At 40.9% G+C, this 22,731-nt stretch overlaps 2 protein-coding genes, 1 long non-coding RNA gene and 1 pseudogene across 4 annotated transcripts in view; all 4 read right to left on the bottom strand.

Annotated features, from left to right (window-relative positions):
• Nucleotides 1-22,731, bottom strand: part of LOC145438659 (uncharacterized) — a 157,813-nt gene that overhangs the window by 64,254 nt on the left and 70,828 nt on the right. The gene's annotated exons all lie outside the window — the stretch shown is intronic.
• Nucleotides 3,140-4,651, bottom strand: LOC145438631 (thialysine N-epsilon-acetyltransferase pseudogene; annotated as a pseudogene). Its single transcript, XR_013914983.1, has 2 exons — nucleotides 4,510-4,651; nucleotides 3,140-3,892 (listed from the first exon to the last, which is right to left on the bottom strand). The product of XR_013914983.1 is annotated as a thialysine N-epsilon-acetyltransferase pseudogene (transcript).
• Nucleotides 9,605-11,144, bottom strand: LOC145438630 (thialysine N-epsilon-acetyltransferase-like). The gene has a single exon (XM_080315978.1). The coding sequence runs from the start codon at nucleotides 10,428-10,430 to the stop codon at nucleotides 9,912-9,914; it is 519 nt and encodes a 172-aa protein (XP_080172104.1). The 5' UTR covers nucleotides 10,431-11,144; the 3' UTR covers nucleotides 9,605-9,911.
• On the bottom strand, nucleotides 13,947-16,766 carry LOC145438629 (pre-mRNA-splicing factor SLU7-like). Its single transcript, XM_080315977.1, has one exon. It carries the CDS (start codon nucleotides 16,663-16,665, stop codon nucleotides 14,740-14,742), a length of 1,926 nt encoding a protein of 641 aa, XP_080172103.1. The 5' UTR covers nucleotides 16,666-16,766; the 3' UTR covers nucleotides 13,947-14,739.

The raw sequence follows: 22,731 nt of genomic DNA, 5'->3' as shown, positions 1-22,731 counted from the left end.
TGATTTTGACTGTGTTCCATATCGAGATGGGTGACAGCATTTAGTTTGGCATATTTTGATGTCGTCATCTAACACTGTGCAAAGGTTCAGAGCTGTAACTCAATGATTAGTGAAGTAATTTCGCTGTCGAAGTCGAATATCTTGTACATCAGCGCGCACCGATGTATTGCCGACTTCTATATTGTAATTACTAAGCTAATCATTGAGTGACAATCCTGAAAAGTTGGATTTACTCTGCCTGGAATCAATTACTTCGTTTTTCGTTTCCATGCACGGACGGCCGAAAGGCCATGTTGCATGCGTTGTACATGTCGGCCGTGTTTCCATGACCAGGCGTAATCCGACCGTGACTTGGCCGAACTAGGTGGGCGAAGCGATTGCGATGACGTTTTGGCTTACTTACTCAGTAATAATTTCATAATAATCACAAGATTACGATAAATGACTCGGTAGGAATGAGCCGAGATGACTTGTAGCGGTCATTCAATCAAACAACCCGCTTTGACCTTGAACATGTAGGCCTAAATCCATCCAACATGTAAAATGGTCATGATGAACCACTTGCATGCTTAAAACTAACAGAAGATAAAATAAGATGGAAAAAAGATGAAAATTAGGTGGCATATCCTAGTATGTGGGAGATATAGATATGGGATATCGTGGTCCGGCAATTTCGAACGCAGAATAGTAACTTGTCCATTAGTCTACCGGTACTGCTGTTTCGTCGTCGTGATTCAGACATTAACTTCGAGTGTCCTGTTGATGATTTGCTTAACAGGGGTATGTGAATAAGTTCACCTAGTTTGTGGTCAAACGGTAGTTTGTATTGTATCCATGCACCAGAACACAAACCCTCGAATTGTGGCAGCAGCGTATGGGCAGATCGCGAAGAAGATTTCGGTAGCCTACCGGTAATTCGTAGCAGTACCGTTACTGCTAATTTCCGTTGCAATCACAATTAAATTCCTGGTTTATCAATGCGTGCAAGATCCGTCCCGACTGCAGCCATGTGTAATTTGATACGAAAAGGGTATTGTAAGTAGCAAATAGCAATTTGCTAATCGAAGACAGCGCAAGCATGGCCGAACCGCTAAGCCGAAGTATTCACTCGATGGCCGACGAGTCTAGTGTGAAACGCTATTTTGAGTACTGTGTCGCGGAATATAATCCAATTATAATCGTATGGACTGGTGTGCTGTGCTAGGCGTTTCGTGTAACAAGCGCGGAGCAGGCGGCAATCGCAGAGAGACGAGGTCCCGAGCTCATAGTAATACACCCGCTTCCTTGATAAGTACGTAACGCCGTTACTGTGCGGGCGCAAATGACCCAAGTGTTGATAAGCGCCGATTGTGTTAATAAAACAAACAAACAAAACTTGAGGTATTATTCTTCTGAACAAATTATTCCAGACAAGAAAATATTTATTCAAGTGTCAAAAAGTTCGTTTTTTTAAATTATTCCGGGGTTTCGCGTCGTAGCTCAACGTAACTTCGGGTATGTTATGAGACATAACTACCGCATGCGCACTAAAATTATCAAGGCGATTTCTCCACCCTACTAGCGGTGAGGTCGATTGTTATATTTGTCCCCGGTCTCCGTTAAGTTCGGTCTAGTTAAGGGGTTGGCGAGTCACAGCTAGGTCCAAGCTTATTTCGAAGTTTTTAGCAGTGAATGTCATTGCCGACACGGTCTGAATTGAATCATTTTTACGGGTGAGAGCTGATTTGATATCATTTTTTAATTGTGTCGACTCTATAGAGTTTTCCATTTTGTATATTGAGTGTTTTTTAAAAATCTGAAAAGTAAATGTCGAGCGCAAGGCTGAGTGAGGTTTCCGGCAGGTCGTCGCAACATGGTTGTAATGAAATAAATTGAATCATTCACCGGGATACCGTTAAGATGCCGTTATCTTCACATTACCACTTAGAAGCCTTCGTAAGCAAGGGGTTTATTCGTAGGGTTTGGTACAATGAATCGTGTACGAAATGCTCATTGCGGCAAAGAGTTATTTGATCAACGAGAAATATACTTTCGATACTATTTTCCACGTCTGAAAGCAATAAACTTTGATTGATCTTATCGCGGTATACGAAACACGCAGTCTACGCACGTTTGTTCAAATGACTATAGTCCGCATTCAAGTAGAAATACAAGCATTCTCTTGTAAATAAATACTAGTCAGCCTTCAGGATCACCGAACCACGACCTAACATATCGATCTCGCCTCCCGCCACATGCCACCTCATTTTGTCACTTGCCTTTTATATTCTCTTCCTTACTTTTCATTCAGTGTGCATGCCTCTGATCTCAAAGACTACTCCAGGTCGTTTCGGCACCTTCCTATTTTTTTCATTATATCGCAGTTTTTGTGGTGTTTTAAAATGATGAAAATAATAATAAACTGATACTGATAGATCTGTGAAGTGATCAACCCACAGCATTTTGTCACAAAGTAAACTGAAATATATATAGTCGGAAAAATACCAAAAAATCTTTAATGTGATGTAGAACTGGCATTATATCCTGTGATGGTCGCATAACCGGTACATATTAAAATTTTCCACTTCGTACTGTAGCAACGTCTAATGATTGATACTCGAATCGACAACTAATGCTTGATCTAGTCAGGTACGGCACTAGATTTTGCTCACACGTACTTATTCACAGTTTGAATTCAGATCACAGACGATGCAATTCGTAATGAAGCAATGTCAACTACATCTTGATCTCTACTGCATGAGAACAGTTAGGCTGAAGTTGTATTCGACATTTATTCAGGTTGACCAATTCAAGACTATGCAGACTAAAAGAATTTTTCTATAACTTGCAAACCTCCTATTAGTATATAAACAAATTGAATAAATGAACAGTCTTCAAAGCAAACACTGTTCCAGTTTAGTTTACGCAGCCTCTGTTTTCGTTGATGGATTACTAGGCCTACTCAAAAGCAGAATTTCGTTACTAAACTCCAAGTTATTATCTGCGACGAGGTGACAGTCGAGTCCTGTGCTGTATTCGGCCTACCGTATAGTCTAATCGTGTGCCTGGTACATCTATCTGCTCTGCCGAGTGTAAAAGACCACCACGACCACCACTTACATTGCCTAGATGCTGCACATTTCCAATACAGGCAATGCAATCGGTTGATAACGTCCTTATATGGAATACAACAAAGATACCTACAAATGAAAAATAATGGAACAAAAAAGGGCATTCAAGATACCTAGATTCGGCCCACACATTATTCATGAGTTGTAGCTTAAAATTAAATTACTAATAACACAACGTAGTCTTGCACACGAAACAAATGTGAAAAGTAAGATACATCACACGATTCACACTACTTTTTACCATTTTTGGCTGCAAACGAATGCATTTTATCTTTCTCAAGACGTAAAATATGCCGATCCTCTACATCAGTCAAATCCCTTGCTCCGTTTGACTTGTAAAAATTCAACGCCGATGTGTTCCAACCCAAGCATCCGAAACGGTATTGAACACAACCTTTTTCAATCGCAGCTTGTGCCACTGTTTTCATGAGATCGCCGCCAATTCCATGCTTACGATACGGTTCCCTTACGTACAAGTCTTCAAGATACACGTTTTTTCCTTTGAATGTGGAGTATATGAAGTAGAATACCGCATATCCGGCTATTTTCACTTTTCCTGTAGCAAGTGTGACCTCGGCGATGAGGCAGTGAAAATACGGTTCTGGTCCAAATCCGTCTTCCTTGAACTGCTGCGGTGTAATTTGGCATTGGTCTAATATCTTCTCAAACAAAGCCAGCTCCTCTATCATTTCGACGACGTCGTCTGCATCTTCAGGCGTAGCAGGTCTTATCGAATAGCTGAATTCCATTATGGTGTATAGAACAGACGGCTAGTCCAATTTCTGAAGAAAGTGGTAAATAAACTCAACAATTGCTTGCTGAATATCAACATATAAGCTAAACACTTGGATTGTTCAAAAAATTCTTCAAATTTCACTGGCCATTCGATAAAATCGTTAGGTTGGCTAAAAAACGCGGCGCTGCTGGCTCAATTCAAGCTCAGCAATTGCTTGCTGAATATCAACATACGCTAAGTGATGAAGTTATAGATGTATTACACCATTCGGCGCTTCTTCGTTTGTCCTATATGGTGTGGATGTGGACACATCGAGACTGAACGGCTCACTACATTTTGGCTACGTCATAATTTCGATTTGACCAAAGGCAACTTTACGGCCATTTTTGACCGTCCTCATTTTTTGACTTTTTTGAAAGTGGCTTAATATAGAACGCCCAAATGTCCTCTTTTTTGATAATTTTGGTTAAATATAAATAGTACATTGAACGCTCTCTCTTTCATGCTGGTGACGTCATATTTTGTGATACGATTGTTGATATACAATGTTCTTTCCAATTCTCTACTAGTTGCTGACAATTACCCCTGACGAGTCTCAGCCGAAAATATTCGGGTTCATTTCAATATGAATATACTATTCAATTGTGTATTGAAGTTCTGTACCTCCAAGAAGCTCTTGAAATTGGTCTACGTCACACTTTCCATTTGGTCAAAGGCAACTTTACGGCCATTTCTGATCGGCTTACCAAGCGCTAAATTGGACAAAACGGGTACCAATGGAAAGCTACTGCTGTACTGATTACGAATATAGATATTTCATTCCAAACAAGCATATAATTTTGCATTGTGATCGAGTTTTGAATTGTGACGCAACAATGCTGTCTGGCTTTTTCTTCTTAGTTTCACTTTCGTTTTGCCAGACAGAATTGTTGCGTCACAATGTCGAAACTAAATGACAATGCAAAATTCGAAGCAGATTTTGTGTTAATAACAGCTGAATCGCCTTTCGTAAAATTATTTTACCGGCCAAATGCACTACAATATCCTGTAAACCTACACAGTAGGATCATCACGTATTTTTGTGTCTTTTTTACATCAGACCCGGACGACGTTAATCCAGTAGGCGGTCCTGCCACTTCCGACCCTCCCGAGCCCCGGCGTGGGATTGGGTTCGAACCGTTGTAAGATGTCACCGAAAGTGAGTCTTTTAGCTCCTTATAAGGGTGGCAATTTGACTGTGTTCTTTTTATTGCTAAATTCATGTTGTGGTCAGTGACAAAGTATTCCTACTTTTCAAAGTACTTCAAGTAGATTTTAGCCACTCGCATTACTTGCTCAAGTAGTTATGATTTTCGTTTACTTCTACTTCTACTTGAGTACCGACGGTAACTACTTTGACCACCTCTATGTCAGACGAGGAATAGCTATAGTCTATGTCTAATATCCGGTTACTGACACTTCTAGTTTATTGACCATTTCTCATTCGATAAAAGCACGGCACTGTTTGAGACTACTTCTACTTTGACAGCAGTAGATTTGGGATGAATTGTCATAAGAGCCGCGTGAAATCACTCCCTTATCAAAATGACTGAATATATGTTTTAGAATATTTCCTCTCACTGTGTGGTACCGTTATGCGTTAGTCGCGAAGATACGTTTTGCAATTTGGAGGAGAGCCACCTCTGATTAACTGCTAAAACTATTTTGAACCCTCGTCCTAATCTACTTTTTCAAACTACTTGAAATCTGGTTTCTGACGGTTACCCCTGACGAGTGTTAGCCGAAAATATTCCTGTTTAATTCAATATGAATGTACTATATTCAGTTGTATATTGAAGTTCTGTACTTTCAAGACCAAAATTATCTTGTAAAAATTCACAGCGTTACTTCTACTCGTCTATCAACGATGACATCACTAGTTGTTTTATGTTATTTCTTATTTCTTCCATCCAGTGCCCATGCTTCTTATCTACATCGCCTAGACCGAGATGGGTGTCTGATTTCAAAGACTACTCCATGTCATTTCGCCACCTGTTGAACTGATATGAACTATACTTTGACCTCCTCTGATTGTAATGTTATATCTCCGTTTTATTTTGCGTTTTTGAATAGCGGTGACCGCCTTCAAACTGGAGACAGTGGCGACAGACACCAACGTTAGTAAGACGTCAGTTCCTGTGAATCAACACCAAGATCCCCAGCAGAAAGTTTTTTGCTCCTCCGAAAATTCACAAGATGATATCGGGAATGACGTAGCTTCTGCCGAAGTTGTAGTGGATGCGGGGTGTTCAAACGGTGGTACAAGCGTAGACGATGGATCTAATCCTTAATTAAACTTGGGTTTAATGTAGCCTACTCCCTCCTTTCGGAGGATTTATCTTCCTTTTTCATGTTTTTGAAAGTGTCCTCCTTTTTGGCAATTCCTACTTTACAGCTCGGATAATGGACAGATTCGAGTTAAGATGGGCATAAATGACGCCAAATAGCGACGACGGACATTCGAGCGGGTAATTCGGGGTTCGGTCGACCCCACAAAATTTAAGTAAAAAGTGGGTAAACCTGGAGTCGTCAAGTCACCAAATTTTACAGCAAAAATAGCGATATCGGCTGTTTTCAGTCTTGGTCAACTAACTTTTCTGATTTTGTAAAAGTGTCCTCCTTACGCGATTCCAAAATATGATAACCCTACATTAAACCGTATCTTCAGTCTTCACACGACCACATTGACCACTTAAACGGGGTTGGGTACAATAATTAAGTACTCGAATCTGAATCGTGTATTGAGAGATCTTTTTCATGTACCAAATACTCATTGCCACAAAGAGTTAATTGATCAACGAGAAATATAGTTTCGATACTGTTTTACACTGCTGAATGCCGTAAACTTTGATTGATCTTATCGCGGCATACAAAACGTGTAGTCTGCGCACGCTTGTTCAAATCACATATCTGTGAAGTCATGATCAACCAGCATTGTCACGAAGTAAAATAGATAGAGCAGGAAAACTACCAAAAAATCTTTAATGTGATGTAGAACTCGCAGTATATTCTTTGATGGTCGCAAAGGGGCCTGGTTGTCAATCCAACAAGTCGCTGCTGAAGAGATACGGTGTCCTAAACATAGAAGATATGCGGAAACTAGAAATCGCCAAGTTTATGTATCAGTTCCACTGTGGCCATTGTCCCGAATTTTTCAATGACTTCTTTACCTCTGAATCAAAAGCGCACAAGTACAATACACGCGCGTCCACGTCGTCCAAATATCATATGATAGACGGAAAAGATCATCGCTCTATCAAATATGCCGGACCTGACGTGTGGAACAGTATCCCGCAGGCCATCCGTCAGTCGACGAGCATGTCCACATTCAAGTCGAAATACAATCAATTACTACTAAATGAATACTAGTCGATCCTCAAGATTACCGGACCACGACCTGACCTATCGATCTCGCCTTCCATGACATGCCACCCCATTTTTGTCGCTTGCTTTTTCCATACTATCTTCTTTTACTTTTCATTCAATTGAATAGTATAACCCGAATATTTTTGGCTGACACTCGTCAGGGGTAAGCATCACCGACTAGCAGAGAATTGGAAAGAACATTGTATATCAACGATATCGTATCACAAGATATGACGTCACCAGCATGACATTTCAAACGAGAGAGCGTTCAATGTACTATTTTCAGGTGGTACACGAACTCCTTTTGTTGACAGAGTTTGGGTTGGTGTATTTTGATAAAAGTCGACTCCAAGGCACGCAAATGGAAGTGTGAACGCCCCCCCCCCCAACGACGCGAAATCTGTCGTCTCGATAATTATTCGCACAAATCGGATTATCTAATAGATGTTTGCAAATGGCAGAATGGCCTTTGATCTGTCAGCATCAAGATTACAGTGTTGGGATGATTCGAGTCAACATTTTCGTATGACTTGACTTGACTCGAGTCACTTTACAAAAATGACCTGACTTGACTTGACTCGGTGCTTCAAAAATGTCAATTGACTCGTGACTCGGAGCAAAATTTAGGAGTCAATTTCAAGTCATCAATCGAACGGTGTTGATTAAATCACGCTATCTTATGTATGTTCGGATTGTTCGCGATACGCTGATGTCACTTGTGAAAGCAACCAGTCATTCACTGATTGTAAATTGACCGCAAACGTAACGACAACAGCCGTAGTAGTAGTAGTAGAAAAATTTTGATTTGAATAAAATAGTATTTACGGCGAGCACAAACATAATAAATAAACAAAGAATCGGTCACCGTAAATACTATTTTATTCAAATCCAAATTTTTCGACGGCAATAACTCCGCTTCCAATGGTTGGAATTGAACCAAATCTGGTGAGCATCGTTTCTATAGACAGTCTAACACTTTCATGGGGTGAACAGAAAATTTTCAAATTTTTTATTATTTATTTTTTTTATAATAAATAGAAACTTTCTTGTCCTGTAGCAAAGCCGTTACTGGCTGGAATTGAACCAAATTTTGTGTGTAGGCTTAAATTAGGTAACCTAACAATTTTATCAAGTAGCCAGTATGATTTGAGAAAAAAAGTAATTTTTGAAGAGCCCTATTGTGTAGTCGTAAAAAGTCACATTGGTTTTGACTGTGTCGTAACACTTACGGACCGCAATTGCTTTTCAAAGCGGGTGGAAATGGGTCCAATCCAAGGTCGATGGATATAAACATCTTTTGTTGTTCGTTCGGAAGGCTCTGATGACTTTTCTGCGTTGAATTGCCTTAATTTCCTCTCTATTCCGTGGTCATTCAGTGTGCATGCCCCCGCCCCCTCTTTACATCGCCTATGCCTACGTGGGTGTCTGATTCCATAGACTACTCCAAGTCGCTTCGACACCTTCCTATCCTTTCATTGTATCGCATTTTTGTGGTGTATTGAACTGATAAAATTGCTAATAAACCAAAGATGATGATGGTGCATAAACACATCGTACTGCAGCAACGTGTAATGATTGATACTCGACTGGACGACTAATGCCCGATTCAGAATCATCCGTACTTTTACAGTTTAAATTAAAATCAATCAACATATAATCAATTATCTTCAGAATATATTTTCATCTGAACAAGACGCACGATTTACAATGCGACGTAATGGACAGATAGAAGGTTGCAGTCTCTTAAACTGGCATCCTCCTTGACCTAGTGCCCGAGGTCACAGTCCTTTTTTCAGCGTTTGTCTTTATTCCGCGGCTCTTTCCATTCCTTGGTGAGTGCGCTATTCTATCGGACATTTTTTGTCGCCGTAAGAACAGGGACGCGGGGAAGAGCAGCCCAGAATAACCTTCTACGCGGAGTCGAACCCGGGCTGCCCGGCGCTTATCCTCACCACTACGCGATCTCCCCCGAAGACGATGTAATTCGTAATGAAGGATTTGCAGCTTGCATTCGACATTCTTTCAAGTTGACCAATTCAAGTCTATGCTAAAAGAATTTCTCTATAACTTGCAAACTTACCATTACTTTTGTATACGACAAAGACATAAGTGCAGGTGAAGTGCATAAACAAATATATAAATGAAGTCTTTAAAGCAAATCCACGTCCAGTTTAGTTTATGTATAGCCTGTGTCTGAGATGACGGATTACCACTCAACAGCCGATTTTGTTTTCTAAATTTCAAGTTAATATTTGCGACAAGGTGACAGACGAGTCCTGCGCTGTACTCGGCCTGCCATCTGGTCTAACCATATGCCTGATTTATCTATCCGCTCAGAGTTTAAAAGACCATCACAAGTGTCGGCAATTTAATTTTCCGCACTAGATGAGACACGTAGCCTAGAGATGCTGCACATTTTCAAAACAGGCAATGCAATCGGTTATTAATGTCACGATATGGAATACAGCAAAAATACTGAAAGTACAAATGAGAAAAAATGGAACAAAAATGGGCATTCAAGATAGCTAGATTCGGCCCACACAGTATTAGAAGTTGTCAATGGAAATCATGAGTTGTAGCGTAAAATGAAATGACTAAACACACTGTGGTCTGGTACACGAAACAAATGTAAAATGGGAAGCTACATCACAGGATTAACACTACTTTTTACCGAGTTTGGCTGCAAAAGAATGCATTTTATCTTTCTCAAGACGTATCATATGCCAATCCTCTATAGCAGTCAAATCTCTTGCTCCGTTTGACTTGTAAAAATTCAACGCCGGCGTGTTCCAACCCACGCACGCGAAACGGTACTGAACACAACCTTTTTCAATCGCCGCTTGTGCCACGGTTTTCATGAGATCGCCGCCAATTCCATGCTTACGATACGGTTCCCTTACGTACAAGTCTTCAAGATACACGTTTTTCCCTTTGAATGTGGAGTATATGTAGTAGAATAACGCATATCCGGCTACTTTCACTTCGCCAGTAGCAAGTGTAACCTCGGCGATTAAGCAATGAAAATATGGTTCTGGTCCAAATCCGTCTTCCTTGAACTGCTGCGGTGTAAGTTTGCATTGGTCTAACATCTTCTCAAACATGGCAAGCTCCTCTATCATTTCGACGACGTTGTCCGCATCTTCAGGCGTAGCAGGTCTTATTGAATAGCTGAATTCCATGACAGTGTATAGAACCGGTGTCTATCAGTCCGCGATGTAGTATCAGCTAGTCTATTTCTGGTGAAAGTGGTAAATAAGCTCAGCAATTGCTTGCTGAATGTTAACACGGAATGTAAGCGCTGATGCAGAAGCAATGACTAAGTTTGCAGTATTTGTAACGAAGCATAGATTACATACACTGAAAAAATGTAAGCAATTGGATTGGAATTTGGCAAGATTGGTTTGAATGACATCTAATGATAGCGGACATCCATTATGACTTCACATATGTGACTGGCGAATTTGGAATTGCAAGCAGACTCACACATCACGAAACCAAATCAATTAGAATCATTAGATGGGTTTGTACCTTACGAGAGTTATGAGTGGAGTTTGACTAACAGAGTACATCCAATATTATTTCTTCATCAATTTCTTATTTTCAACTCCCTGCCGGGCTTCAAGACAGATGGGACTACCATCAAAAGTGGGATAGGGGGGGGGGGAGGAGGCCAAGATGAGACACTTTTCTGATATTTCAACGCCACCCGAAGAGTAATCCCTTTTCAGGATTAATTTTGGTACCAATGGAAAGCCTGTGATCTGTACTATTCATGACTATGCCTTGAGTTATATTGAACAACATACTTATGGATTTCTTGGCCCTCAAAAATCCTTGCTCCAATGTCTCAACTTACCCCCAGGTGCAGGTGAGATGAGACACACTGTGTTCAAGACGAGACACCAAGCTTGCTCATTACAGCACCAATTCATCCCGAATAATGAATCAACTAGCATCATCATGAATAACATATGATACCGTAATTATCCAAGTATAGTACGCCCCCATGTATAATACGCACCCTTAAAATGGCATGCAAATTCTGGGAAAAAGCCTCTACCCAGGTATGTATAGTACGCACCCTGTATTCGCAGTACACGATTAGCTGTGTTTTTAGTATACTATGTCGACATGTCGTTCTGTTTTGCGATGTCACCGTTCAACAATCGTGACATGACGGCCGCTAATCATAATGCAATTTGCGGCATTGTCTCAAAACGATAGTAGATAGCAGCCAAAGCCTGCGAGGCTGGCGACGCGATACTTCAGGTCAGCGACATCTTGCGAACGAGCCCATTACAGGTGCCATTGCTAATCATTATAAAATTAACGGCATCGTCTCTAAACCAGGGGTCACCAATACGCGGCCCGCGAGGTCATATTTTGCGGCCCTCGACTTGATTTGAGATTTCGGAAGAAAGCTAAGAACAACATTTTGAAATGCTGAGATTGACTGCAGTTTCAACATATTGTTGTTGTTGTTTCCTGAGTCCAACCTCACGATTCGGCTAGAACGGCTTTGGCGATGGCAATAGCATTCTACCAAGGGAGAGTAATCAGCTGAAAGGGGGAAACGAATCTTTTCAGTATCATAACAGGGGGGGGGGAGGGGCGTGTGTCTGAAAAAGTTTGAGAACCACTTAATGCTTCCTCACAAGATCAAGCTTCCCGTGGAGAGGGTATTTCAGCTAGCAACTCTCGCTAGCCCCAATATCGATTCCTTAGTCGCTGACAAGCGCTTCCAGGTATCGTGCATAGCTCTGAGCTCAAAATAAAATGAAATTGCCGATAATGATCATTTTTTGTTGTATTGGTATTACTTTAGTAGAATATTTCTTCTTTTGTGGTCACTATGCCCATTGCCTGTGTTAGGCAGCACGGCGTTGTACTGACGTAGAGTTTTAAAACGTGGTCGCCTAGTTTATATCGACATTGAATTCATGCGGCCCGCGACCCGTTTTGAGTTGGTGACCCCTGCTCTAAACGAATGTAGATAACAGCAAAGCCTGCGAGGCCGGCGACGCGACAGTTTAGGCCAGCGACACGACATCTTGCGCACGAGGCCTATTACAGATGCGATTGCCCAGGCCAACGGTTATGTCGTGCGCACCAGGTCTCTTAGAGATGCGACTGATTATGATTACGCAAGCGATTATATCTTGCGCGCATAGCCTGTTATATAATATGCGATTGTGAGGCCTGTCGTTGACGCAATTAATTGGCGAGGATGCCACGCGCGCGCGCAGCATTGCTCGTGCTCACTGCTCAATGACCTAATTTCGCTCAACGGCAAAATAACGCAGCAGGAGCTGGTTGATTGGCACCACGCTTCTCGGTAATTGTCTGCGCGTCACGCTGATAATACGAATTACTGCGCGCGATGGTTGAAAGTGATGCGCGATTGGAAACAAACATGAAGAAAGGTCTGATTTCAAGTTTTTTATCTAGGGAGATTTTTTGAAGGTTTGTTGTACCCATGTATAATACGCACCCCCTTATTTTTGGGCAAAAAATCGTGAAAATTTTGCGCAGTATACATTAGGCTTACCATATTTTGGAAATCTAAAAAGAGGACACTTTTTCAGAAACTTCAGACTTGCAAAGCCGGAGAGGAATTCTCAAAAACCGGTGAATTTTTCCCACATTGCCAGGTGGAAGACTAAAAAAAAAAAAAAGTCTTCTTTTCGCTCGGAGATGAAATCACAGTTTTTCACTCCGAAATACCCGCCAGGGCGTCACTTCTGTGCTACTTTGCGGCATGTCGCTCACAATCTTCTCTAAATTTTCAAAAAAGAGGACAAAATCTCAAAAAAGAGGAGAAAAGGGCGTCCTCCGAGGACACTTTCAAAAAAGAGGACAAATCCTCTTAAAAGAGGACAAATCCTCTTAAAAGAGGACGTATGGTAAGCCTAGTATACATGGAAAATTACGGGTAATCATGAAACAATTCATTTTTACATCATATCCGAATTTAAATGACATCGAAACCAAATATCCATGGGATCCAGCAACAATAAGAGTTTCGTTATTATCTTGTCAATGTGATGTCACATCTGGTAAACCACTAGATAAATGATCTATTGTGTGTGCCTTCAACAGTAAATTTTGAAGTTTACGTGCCTTTAAATGGTAAAGCCCTCCGATACCCATGTCTCAACTTACCCCCGTGGATTTGTCTCATCTTACCCCCACACCTCAATTATTGTATAAACTTGAATAAAATAAATTCGATCTATTACTTTTCATAGGTAAGTGCATGATTAGTCTGCTAATATTGCACTCTACCAGTGAAGTACTATGACAGCTATGCCCTTACATACATGAATTCACATAACTGACACAGACTATGAAAATATAGTTTTTGGCATTCTTCTGCCCAACCCCAAATCTGTTTGCCATGTTAATATGGTAGGACTATACATTGACATTACGGGAACAACATAGTTGAAGGAATCTGTCCATCAGAAAATCGTTCTATGAAAAAATTGCATGTCTCATTATGCCCCGTGTCTCATCTTGGCCCCCCCAAGTAATATAATGGCATATCCAAGTATCCAATGATTTTCCTTGACAAGGTAACGAAAATATCTTTCGTCTCATCCAGACGACCGCGGTATCCTCGAGCGCTTAGTCCATTCGTAGTGTTTCCCATCAAGTAAAAACTGCATCTAGAAACTATAGTTACAATCATGTACCTGATAAAGAGAAGTATACGGTATATAAAACGATCCGAAATGGTAGCAAGCATCACATAAACACAAAAGATTTTCACGATCACTTCATGATAGACTGAATTTTTCAGAAAGCTCGCACCAATAGCAAATGACCACACAAGTAACAGCAAAGTAGCAGAGCTTGTAAAAGAAACCGATACATCAAGAGGACTGTAACTTGCTGAAACTTCAATACAACATTGTAATGCGCGCAGTATCAAGCAGGCAGTAATAAATTTCACGCTAAATCATGGGTTTTCAACCATAAGGGACAGCAGACTAGTTTTAAATCCATAAACGGCCAGTGTCAAAATTATAACTGTAAAACTACACTGTCCTTCATAACATCTGCCCTTGTTCTTGGCTTACGTACTCATTTTGCCTGATTTTCACGGCACATCAGAGGTCACAATAGTAATTGATGATATTTTTTTTCAGTCACCAGGTAGCTTTTCGGGCAACAAATACATCAGATTACAATATGAGGCACCATAATAACCTATTTTCAATCATAAGCACCTCAAATTTCAAGGTTAGAGGCTCCACGTATTCGTCTGGCAATATTTAGGGGTCTGCACTTAAGATACACTGTTTTAAACCGACGTTTACAACATGCCCTTTAGAATTGCATTTCCATTGTATTTGGGTTCGCATGCACTGAAGTTTCGATTTGGGAGCGCATTAAAGGTTCACCGATCCGCAAAATTTGTTTCAAACCGTACCAGGCCCCCGAGCTTAAAATGTTGAGGTCCACTGTACTTCAACATTTTGCCCGTTAACCTTTCAGAAACCGCGCCATCGGGTCGTTACTATTCTTCTTCATTCGATGATAAGCTTCCATCTCTTCCTCCGTAGGCTCGCGCACTTCCGTCATGCTATTATACGGCCGTTTTCTCTCATCAAGCTTCATGATTTCATTAATCTTACGCTGACGACGTTTTTCGATCTTTATCGCACGCTTGACTGATCTCTCCTTTTCTTGTTCAGCTGCGTCGATTAGCTTTTTTCTCTGTCTCTTTTCAGGAGGGCCGTCCGAATCTGAAGATGACGAATCAGATGATGATGATGAAGATGAATCAGAACTACTGGACGAGGAGGACTCGCTCGAACTGCTCTCCGGTTTCTTTTTCTTCTTTTTGCTCCCACTTTTTCTTTTCAGATTTTTCCCAACTTCCAGATTCTCTCTGTGCCGTTGAAGCAACGATTTCTCGTTGTCAACATTCACAATTTCAGAATCTTGTATATTTTCGGCAGTATCTTCGCTCAAAGTGATACCTAATGATTTTTTCCAAGCCGAGTGCTTCTCTTCCAAAGCCTCCATTCTTGTCAACTTTTTTTCAGGAACTTTAACTTCCGCGTCAGTTTTTAGTGCACTACCAGTGCAATACGATAGTTTAATCAACGAATGACAACATTGAAAACCCCATTTTCCGTTTTCCCAATAAGAACCCCAAACTGATGTATGATTATTAAGGTATACATCTTCAACATATTTAGATTTAGCTTTCGCCTTTTCCTGTCCCTTAATGACAGTGCCGTGACGCGAGTACTCAACATAATCTTCAGTTTGAGCGTGTAGTAACTCTTTCGGAGGCGCATCTAAATGCTCAAGTCCTCCATACTTATCAAGAATCGAGTCTTTTTGGTCTTTTTTGAAATCTTGCTTACGGACTTGGTACGTTTTTTGTAACATTTCAAGTCTTGTAGGGTCTGCTTGTAAATGAACTTCAGAACCACGTTCAGATGCTTCCCATGCGAACATTTGCGTGGATGCCATTTTTTGCGCGTCGCCTGATATGCGGACGAAATTATCGCCCGCGAAATCTAATTCCTGAGCGCTTTTTCCAGTGTTTGCGTAAGGGTTGGCTCTCATTGATCTAGTTTTTGGATCGTAGTATGCAGAATCTGGGTCCAAATTTCTCAAATATTTAGCGGTATCTTCACGAATTCTCAAATTACGGACAGTAATACGACGCTTGCTGTCGAAATTTTGACCAGGCATATCAGCGGCATCTGCGTATTTATCATCATCTCCTTGCTCCACAACTGAATTTTCAGTTTCAGACATTTTTCCGCTTAACAATTCTTCCTGTAATTTTTGGGCTTTTAAAGCGTGTTTCGCGACTTCAATTTTTTGGTACTCTTCCACCACTTCTTGATGATTTTCGGGGTTATACCCGTTCCAGCGATCCCTTTTACCGTCAAAATCCATTTTGATACTAGGTTGAACAAATTCGTCAGGAGCTATCATGTTGCCGGTGTATTTAGCGCCTATTTTACGCGGACGTTCCAAGCAGTCTTTTTTCTTATGTGTCATGGCGCCGCAGTTTTCGCACGCGCCTTTACGAAATTTGGTCGCGATCGGTTTAGTGGGCACCCCTCTGTGATACCAGTCGCCGATTTTCGAAAATTCCTTCACAGTTTCAGGTTGCACTTTTTGGTGCTTCAGGGATGGTCTCTGCGTTGGGTCTACGTACCATGGGACGGTCGAAATGTATTGTGGAATGTGCGGATTGATGTCTTTTCCTTCCTCATCAACCTCGGCTGGAGCGTTACCTAATTTTCTGGCTTCCTCGAGCTCTTTTTTCCTACGCCATTCCTCTCTGGTTTGCTTTTTCGGCTCCTCATCCAAGGTTTTCTCCTTGCTGACCGCGGCTAACGGCTTCGCTACGGCTTTGGAAAGCTTTACAGAGGAAGACATTGCTTATAGAAAGGATAACTTATGATACAATACAATATTTCGAAGGCACCGTACTTAGAAACGAACTTCAAGCCCCAAGCGTCGAGCGATAAGTTATTTTTAGGTAAATGCAAACATTAAATCGATTTTGGAAGCTCCACTCCTGACAGTGAATCCGAGTGTGAGATCTAACCGGAGTTCGTTCGGTTTAATTAGCAATTTTTATCGGTTCACACCGATAAAAATAGCTATAGCTCAGTGGTTCACACACCACAAAATTGCGATACAATGAAAAGATAGGAAGGTGTCGAAACAACTTGGTGTAGTCTTTGGAATCAGACACCCACCTTGGCCTAGGCGATGTAAAGAGGAGGCATGTACAGTGTACACTGAATGAAAAGACAAATAAGATTGTACAGAAAAAAGCCAGCGACAAAAAAAATGGGGTGGGATGTCACGTGAGGCGAGATCGATAGGTCAGGTCGTGGTTCGGTAATCTTAAGGGCGGACTAGTTTAGAAAATTAGGGTGGCGATCATAAACTGTACTTTAGTAGGGTAGGGTTACAATAATTTTCCTTTCAAAACACCACAAGATTTGCGATACAATTAAAAGATGGGAGGTGTCGAAAGTACCTGGAGTAGTCTTCGAAATTAGACACCCACCTGGGCCTAGTCGACGGAAAAAAGAGGCATTCAAACTGATTGAAAAGTAATAGAAGATAACAAAAAAGATCATTAAGCCTAGGGTTACCATATTTTTGTGGCACAAATTCCGGACGCTCTTTAGCGCCCGCTAGCGGATTTCAAAATGAGGTATGAGCACATTGTGGATCAATATGACGTCACACCAGAAAAGCTTTTTCTATCGACTAGAGATGGTCACGATCCGGTTAAGGAGTAAGTGGTTGTTTCTTGTAAGTTATAACCTTGGCCGAAGTCACATTTTTTCAGCCCCCTCCCGCCCAAATGAACACTGATCTTGGACACACCATAGGAAATCGCTGGCGGCTTATTATATGCATCTGGTCGTTAAATGATTTGAATGAATTATCTCGATAATATTGGTTATTCCGAATATTACTATATAATTTTGATTTTCTCTCCGCCCACATAATCAGAGTTAGCGGTAGAGCTGGTGAATGATGATGACTTCGAAAATGCAAGGAGCCTAATTGTACATCGTTTCGTCATGTTCAATTGTTCATGTCACACGAATAAGATTATTTATCAGCCTAATACCGGTGCGCACTGCACCGCTGAGCTATATAAACACCGCACACCCGGTGGTTTCCAGCTTTTTATGGTCGCGACTCCATTTCCAATATGAAAATGTTCCGTGCATGGCCCAGCTCAAAATTTGATGGGCTGATTGCTAATTAAAGGTCGGCACATTTGCGCAGACTTACTCAAGCCTATTTTGGAATCTTACTAAGTTCAACATCTTCGCGAACCCCAGAATAAAGGCAAACTATACCACCAGGTTGAGAACTACTATCTTTGAATAAAGCATCCAAACGGCTTAAACCGACTCTACGAATATACCGTTATCTTGTAATTGCGATTGCAGTTAGACCTGATTTTGTAAATGAATGTTATTTCTATTTATTTTTGATCGCAGTTTTTGCAAGGGTGGTAGTCGCAACATTAAAACCAATATATGTTTTGTTAAATCGCGCGCAGCGCGAAGAAAAAATTCATGTAGCATAAATCTGCCCAAAAATAAAATTGTTTATGTTGATTTACGAAAATATTATGAGCTTACGTCAAGCCTTCAAAATTCCGGACATTTGGGCCTATTTTAGAAATTCCTCCCGGACGCAATTTTAACACTGAAATTCCGGACATGTCCGGGAAATTCCGGACGTATGGCAACCCTAATTAAGCCACAAAAATGAGGTGGCGACGTGTTATGGAGGCGAGGTCGATATACCAGATCGTGGTCCGGTAATCTCGATGAGGGCTGACTAGAATCTGAACTACTATAAACTATAATATATAGCAGTGACGTGCGGTTCAATGAGGCAGGTGAGGCAGTGCCTCACCTGTCGTCAGGGCGAATAAGTGAAAATTATGAAAACCCTCCATGAGTCGATGATTATCGATATTTTACATCGATGTTCATAAATAACTAAATTTGAATCTATTTTCACACAACATCATCGATTTGCATAATTATTATTCAAAAATACAGCGCGAAAGGAGAGTTGCGGCGCAGGTGAGGCACGGGCGGGTCGTGCCTCACCTGCGACAATGCAATTCATCATAAATAGCTCGGAATTCATAAAAATTGGTATCAATCAAATGCTATCATCACACTGATTCCGAAAATCCAAATATTAAGAGTGTCAGACCACCGGAACCCCCTCAAAATCACCAAGGAAGGTGACATTCGGCTTTATTAAAAACAATGCCACCGCAGAGAAACGATGGCCAGATGAGGCACAAGCGAATTTGCCTCATGCACTATTCGCTAACAATTGGACAATCGCAGCACAGTGAAACGCGCTATCGATTTCGGAATACGACAGTCTTGTTGGAATTATATAGTGTAGTAACGTGACTGACGATCTGTCTAATATACGAGACGTGTAGTTCTTAAGCAGCCATGTATTCAGTGACGACCAAGCACCGAAGCACCTGCGATGTCGTCACACCCTAGTGGCGCCATAGAGCTACCACTACATATAGTAGCGACTTGCATAGGCTGTATTGTCGTTTCTATATGCTTCGAATAATTTATACCGGTACTTGAAGAGATAGTAATTATTATCCGCCTAAACTTGCCCATTTAGCAGAAAATAGCGACCAGTCCTATACATGTATTGTATAATGTGGAATTGCAACGGCTATCAGTGTGCAAAGAAAATGCTCTCTATACCCACTGCTGTTGTTATTATTGGATCTCTTTATTAGGTAGGCTACTTTACGTGCGTGTGTGTGGGGGGGGGGGGAGGGGGTCCGTGCCTCACCAGCCATGAACCTCACCGCACGCCACTGATATATCGTCGCAGTGGAATCAAAGTGACTTATGTCCATTTTTCACATTTTGAGAAAATCGAGGTTTTGTAAAATTTTCATTTTCTCTTCTCCATATCTCGGCCGTGGGTGTGTTTGAAACAATGTGCCTCGGATCAAAGAAGGATCAGAGTGATATCTTATGAATAAACATGTTGAGATATGAAAATTTGTTTTCAATTTATATTTTTTAGCTGTATTTGGACATAATCTACTGTAAACCTGAAAAATTGGCACTACCGATTAAAATAATAAAGGACTTAAGCCAAAATACAAGCAACTTTCAGAGGTGGTTAGTAATGAAGTAATTATACTTTTCCGAAGTACTCGATTAGTTTTCCTCTACTTGTATTACTCACTCAAGTAAATCTATTGTTCCGTTACTTCTACTTCGCAATATGTTGTGATTTACTTACTTTTCGTAATTTTGGCAGCTTGTCAAGCAGCACCAACCAAGTAGCTATATGCACCGCCCGCACAGCTCAGTACCAGAGTTTCGACATTCCGTCAGCGTATTTATGGATACTTCTAACAACTACTGACTTTCTCGAGTAGATTTGAAACCTGCTATTTTTACTTCTACTTGTAGTTTTCGGTTTCTTTTACAAGACCTAGTTCTAATCATACCCAAGTAGATTTTGGCGTCACTACTTTTACTGGAGTATGTTTCTTGACTACTTTGGTACCACCTCTGGCAACTAAAACAGTAAGAGTGATAAATTCTCGCGTGGGCGATTCACTCATGGTCACAGATTTTTTTTATAGTTATAGGCCTACCCATTCTACGTTTCATTCTCGGATTTACCATATCACCACAGTGTACAAAAAAGAACCATGTATTCAGCTTTCTGACTGAGAATGCTGCTTCAATGAAAACGCCACGAAGTAAGAATCAGGCTTCTTGAGAGTGAATTTGGCCTGGAGGATCTTCGACCAGTATACTCTGATTTGAGTACCTGTCTCAGTACTCGATTTTGTCAAAAGCCCTTTATATGGGTATAAAGATTTGACATCTTTGAAATCAAACACATCTTGATGATTTACACGAATAATGGTGGCTTTGTTCCTCACAAACGACAGCTGAATAGCTGTCTCCCATTGGTCCAAGGTATGTATAGACATACCTCTTGTTTTCGATTCGATGCAAGAATGAGAGCAGTCGTTCTCATTTTGGGAATGTCCTGTAACCAAGTAATTCATCGTGATTTCATCAAATTTGAATGTGTTCAATGCAAATGAAAGCATTGCAATAACCATCCTGTTGTTATTTTGACCTGAACAGCGGTCAGAGAAGAGATGAACTACTCTCATTCCTCTTATTCTCAGTTGTTTTAGATAAGAAAAAATCATTGATGAGACCTCACAGGAGCCTTTATGGGCTTCAGTCTCATCCCACAGACAACAGGTGGTCTCCATGGATGCAATATTTGTGATGGTAAAGTTGGTGACCCTCAGCCTCCTCGAATAATAATAGGATGACACTTCACCGTGAGGCAGAAGGAGCACTTTCTGCATGTCAAATGCTGCCACAGTTGTTGTAGCACCAGCAGTTTTCTTCATTGTGGCCTTAAACTCTCTGGCACAATTTTTCTCATTGATATGAGCCTGATGCTGCTCATCATCTTCAGCACTTTTTCCTTCAGGTGTCATATTTGCATATTCTGAACAGCGGTCACATAGGTCCTTCTTTGGCCTGTTGAATTTCAAATTGAATCTACATTTGAAAATTCTGTAATAGAACCCTTTCTTTTCTGGAGATATAGATTTAGATTTGCACCATGCCAGATACATTCTGTACATTTTGGATACATTTAGACCATCTGGCAGGTATTCATATTTTCTTCCTTTCCTTGTGTAATGACTTTCCAGTGATTTGAATATTTGTATGTGATCGATTACACTTTCCGCACGTTCTGCGTCGCTGATATTGTGAGGGTGATCACCTGTACTTCCTCTCCTATCTGCAAGAGGTAAATTCGGTTTTGCTCTTCTAATTTTCTTGCAATATTTTACCCTGCCTTCTGAAATATCCAGAGTAGACAGAAAAAATCTTTGACATACTTTGATCTCCTCACCATCACCAATTATGAAGCTGTAGTATAACATTGCAGAGCGTTGTCTTCTTTTACCTGTTTTGGTATTCTGTCGCTGCCTTCTACGTTTTACCGGCTGCTCCTTCACTCTTTCTTTGATATAGGATGATTTCAGGTTCCACCCATTTATATCCCAAAATTTATTGCATATATTCAATCTTTCTCTTTCTGAAATCAACGTAGTACAATTTTTCATGCACTTTTCCGTGCAAGGTGCTCTGGGAGACCTTTTCCGAACCATACTACTTCCATCAAAATCTTCTCCATGTCTAATGATGCCCTGGTCTAAGGCCACTTTACGTTGATGTTTCCTCCACGTTTTTTCATTTCTCCGCCGTTTCGTGCTTTTTAGCAGAGTTGGTGGCCTAGCACTGGTATCAAGTTCTAGCCCCTCAGTATGAGTGTCTACTATTTTTTGAATATACTTGTATTTCCATTTTATGATAGCATCTGGACAATGAACGTCTTTGTCAAAATGTTTCCAGTTAATTGCTGCTTGCAGTATCCTCAATACAAGAAAACTTCCTTCCATCCGCAAACTACTATCGCTTGTACCAGGGGAACAGCTGATAAATCTGGCCCTGAATAGTTTCGTAGCCCCCCATGTCAAATAAACTTCCACTCCTTCAGATAGTAAAGTAGGCTCACCAAATGCCCCCTCATTTTGCGACTCTGACCCTGAAGACATTGATGCTTGATTCAGTTCTTCTGAAGTTTCGTTGTAATCTATCTCTTCATCTGAAATGATTATTTCTACCTCAAATTCACACTCTTGCACTGGGATGGCGGGTTCTATCGTTAGCTGTTCATATCCCTCTTCCAATTTGAGATTGGCAGTTTCAAAAGCTGTTTGGGTATTATCAATATCCCACTCAACTATCCACTTGCCACCATTTCTTCCAATTGCTGTTCCAAAGACTCTAGCATCCTGCCATCTTGGACCAAACTGAGCATATGACCACCTATGTTCTTCGGAGG

Source organism: Botryllus schlosseri, chromosome 5, assembly GCF_051294905.1.
Source record: "Botryllus schlosseri isolate E-star chromosome 5, Bs_hap1, whole genome shotgun sequence".
NCBI classification, from domain to species: Eukaryota; Metazoa; Chordata; class Ascidiacea; order Stolidobranchia; family Styelidae; genus Botryllus; species Botryllus schlosseri.
The sequence above is the reverse complement of the archived record's forward strand: the minus strand, read 5'-3'. Positions and strand labels throughout refer to the sequence as shown.

Coding starts and splice junctions, on each gene's coding strand:
- LOC145438630 (XM_080315978.1), bottom strand. CDS start 10,430: ATGGAATTCAGCTATTCAATAAGACCTGCTACGCCTGAAGATGCGGAC.
- LOC145438629 (XM_080315977.1), bottom strand. CDS start 16,665: ATGTCTTCCTCTGTAAAGCTTTCCAAAGCCGTAGCGAAGCCGTTAGCC.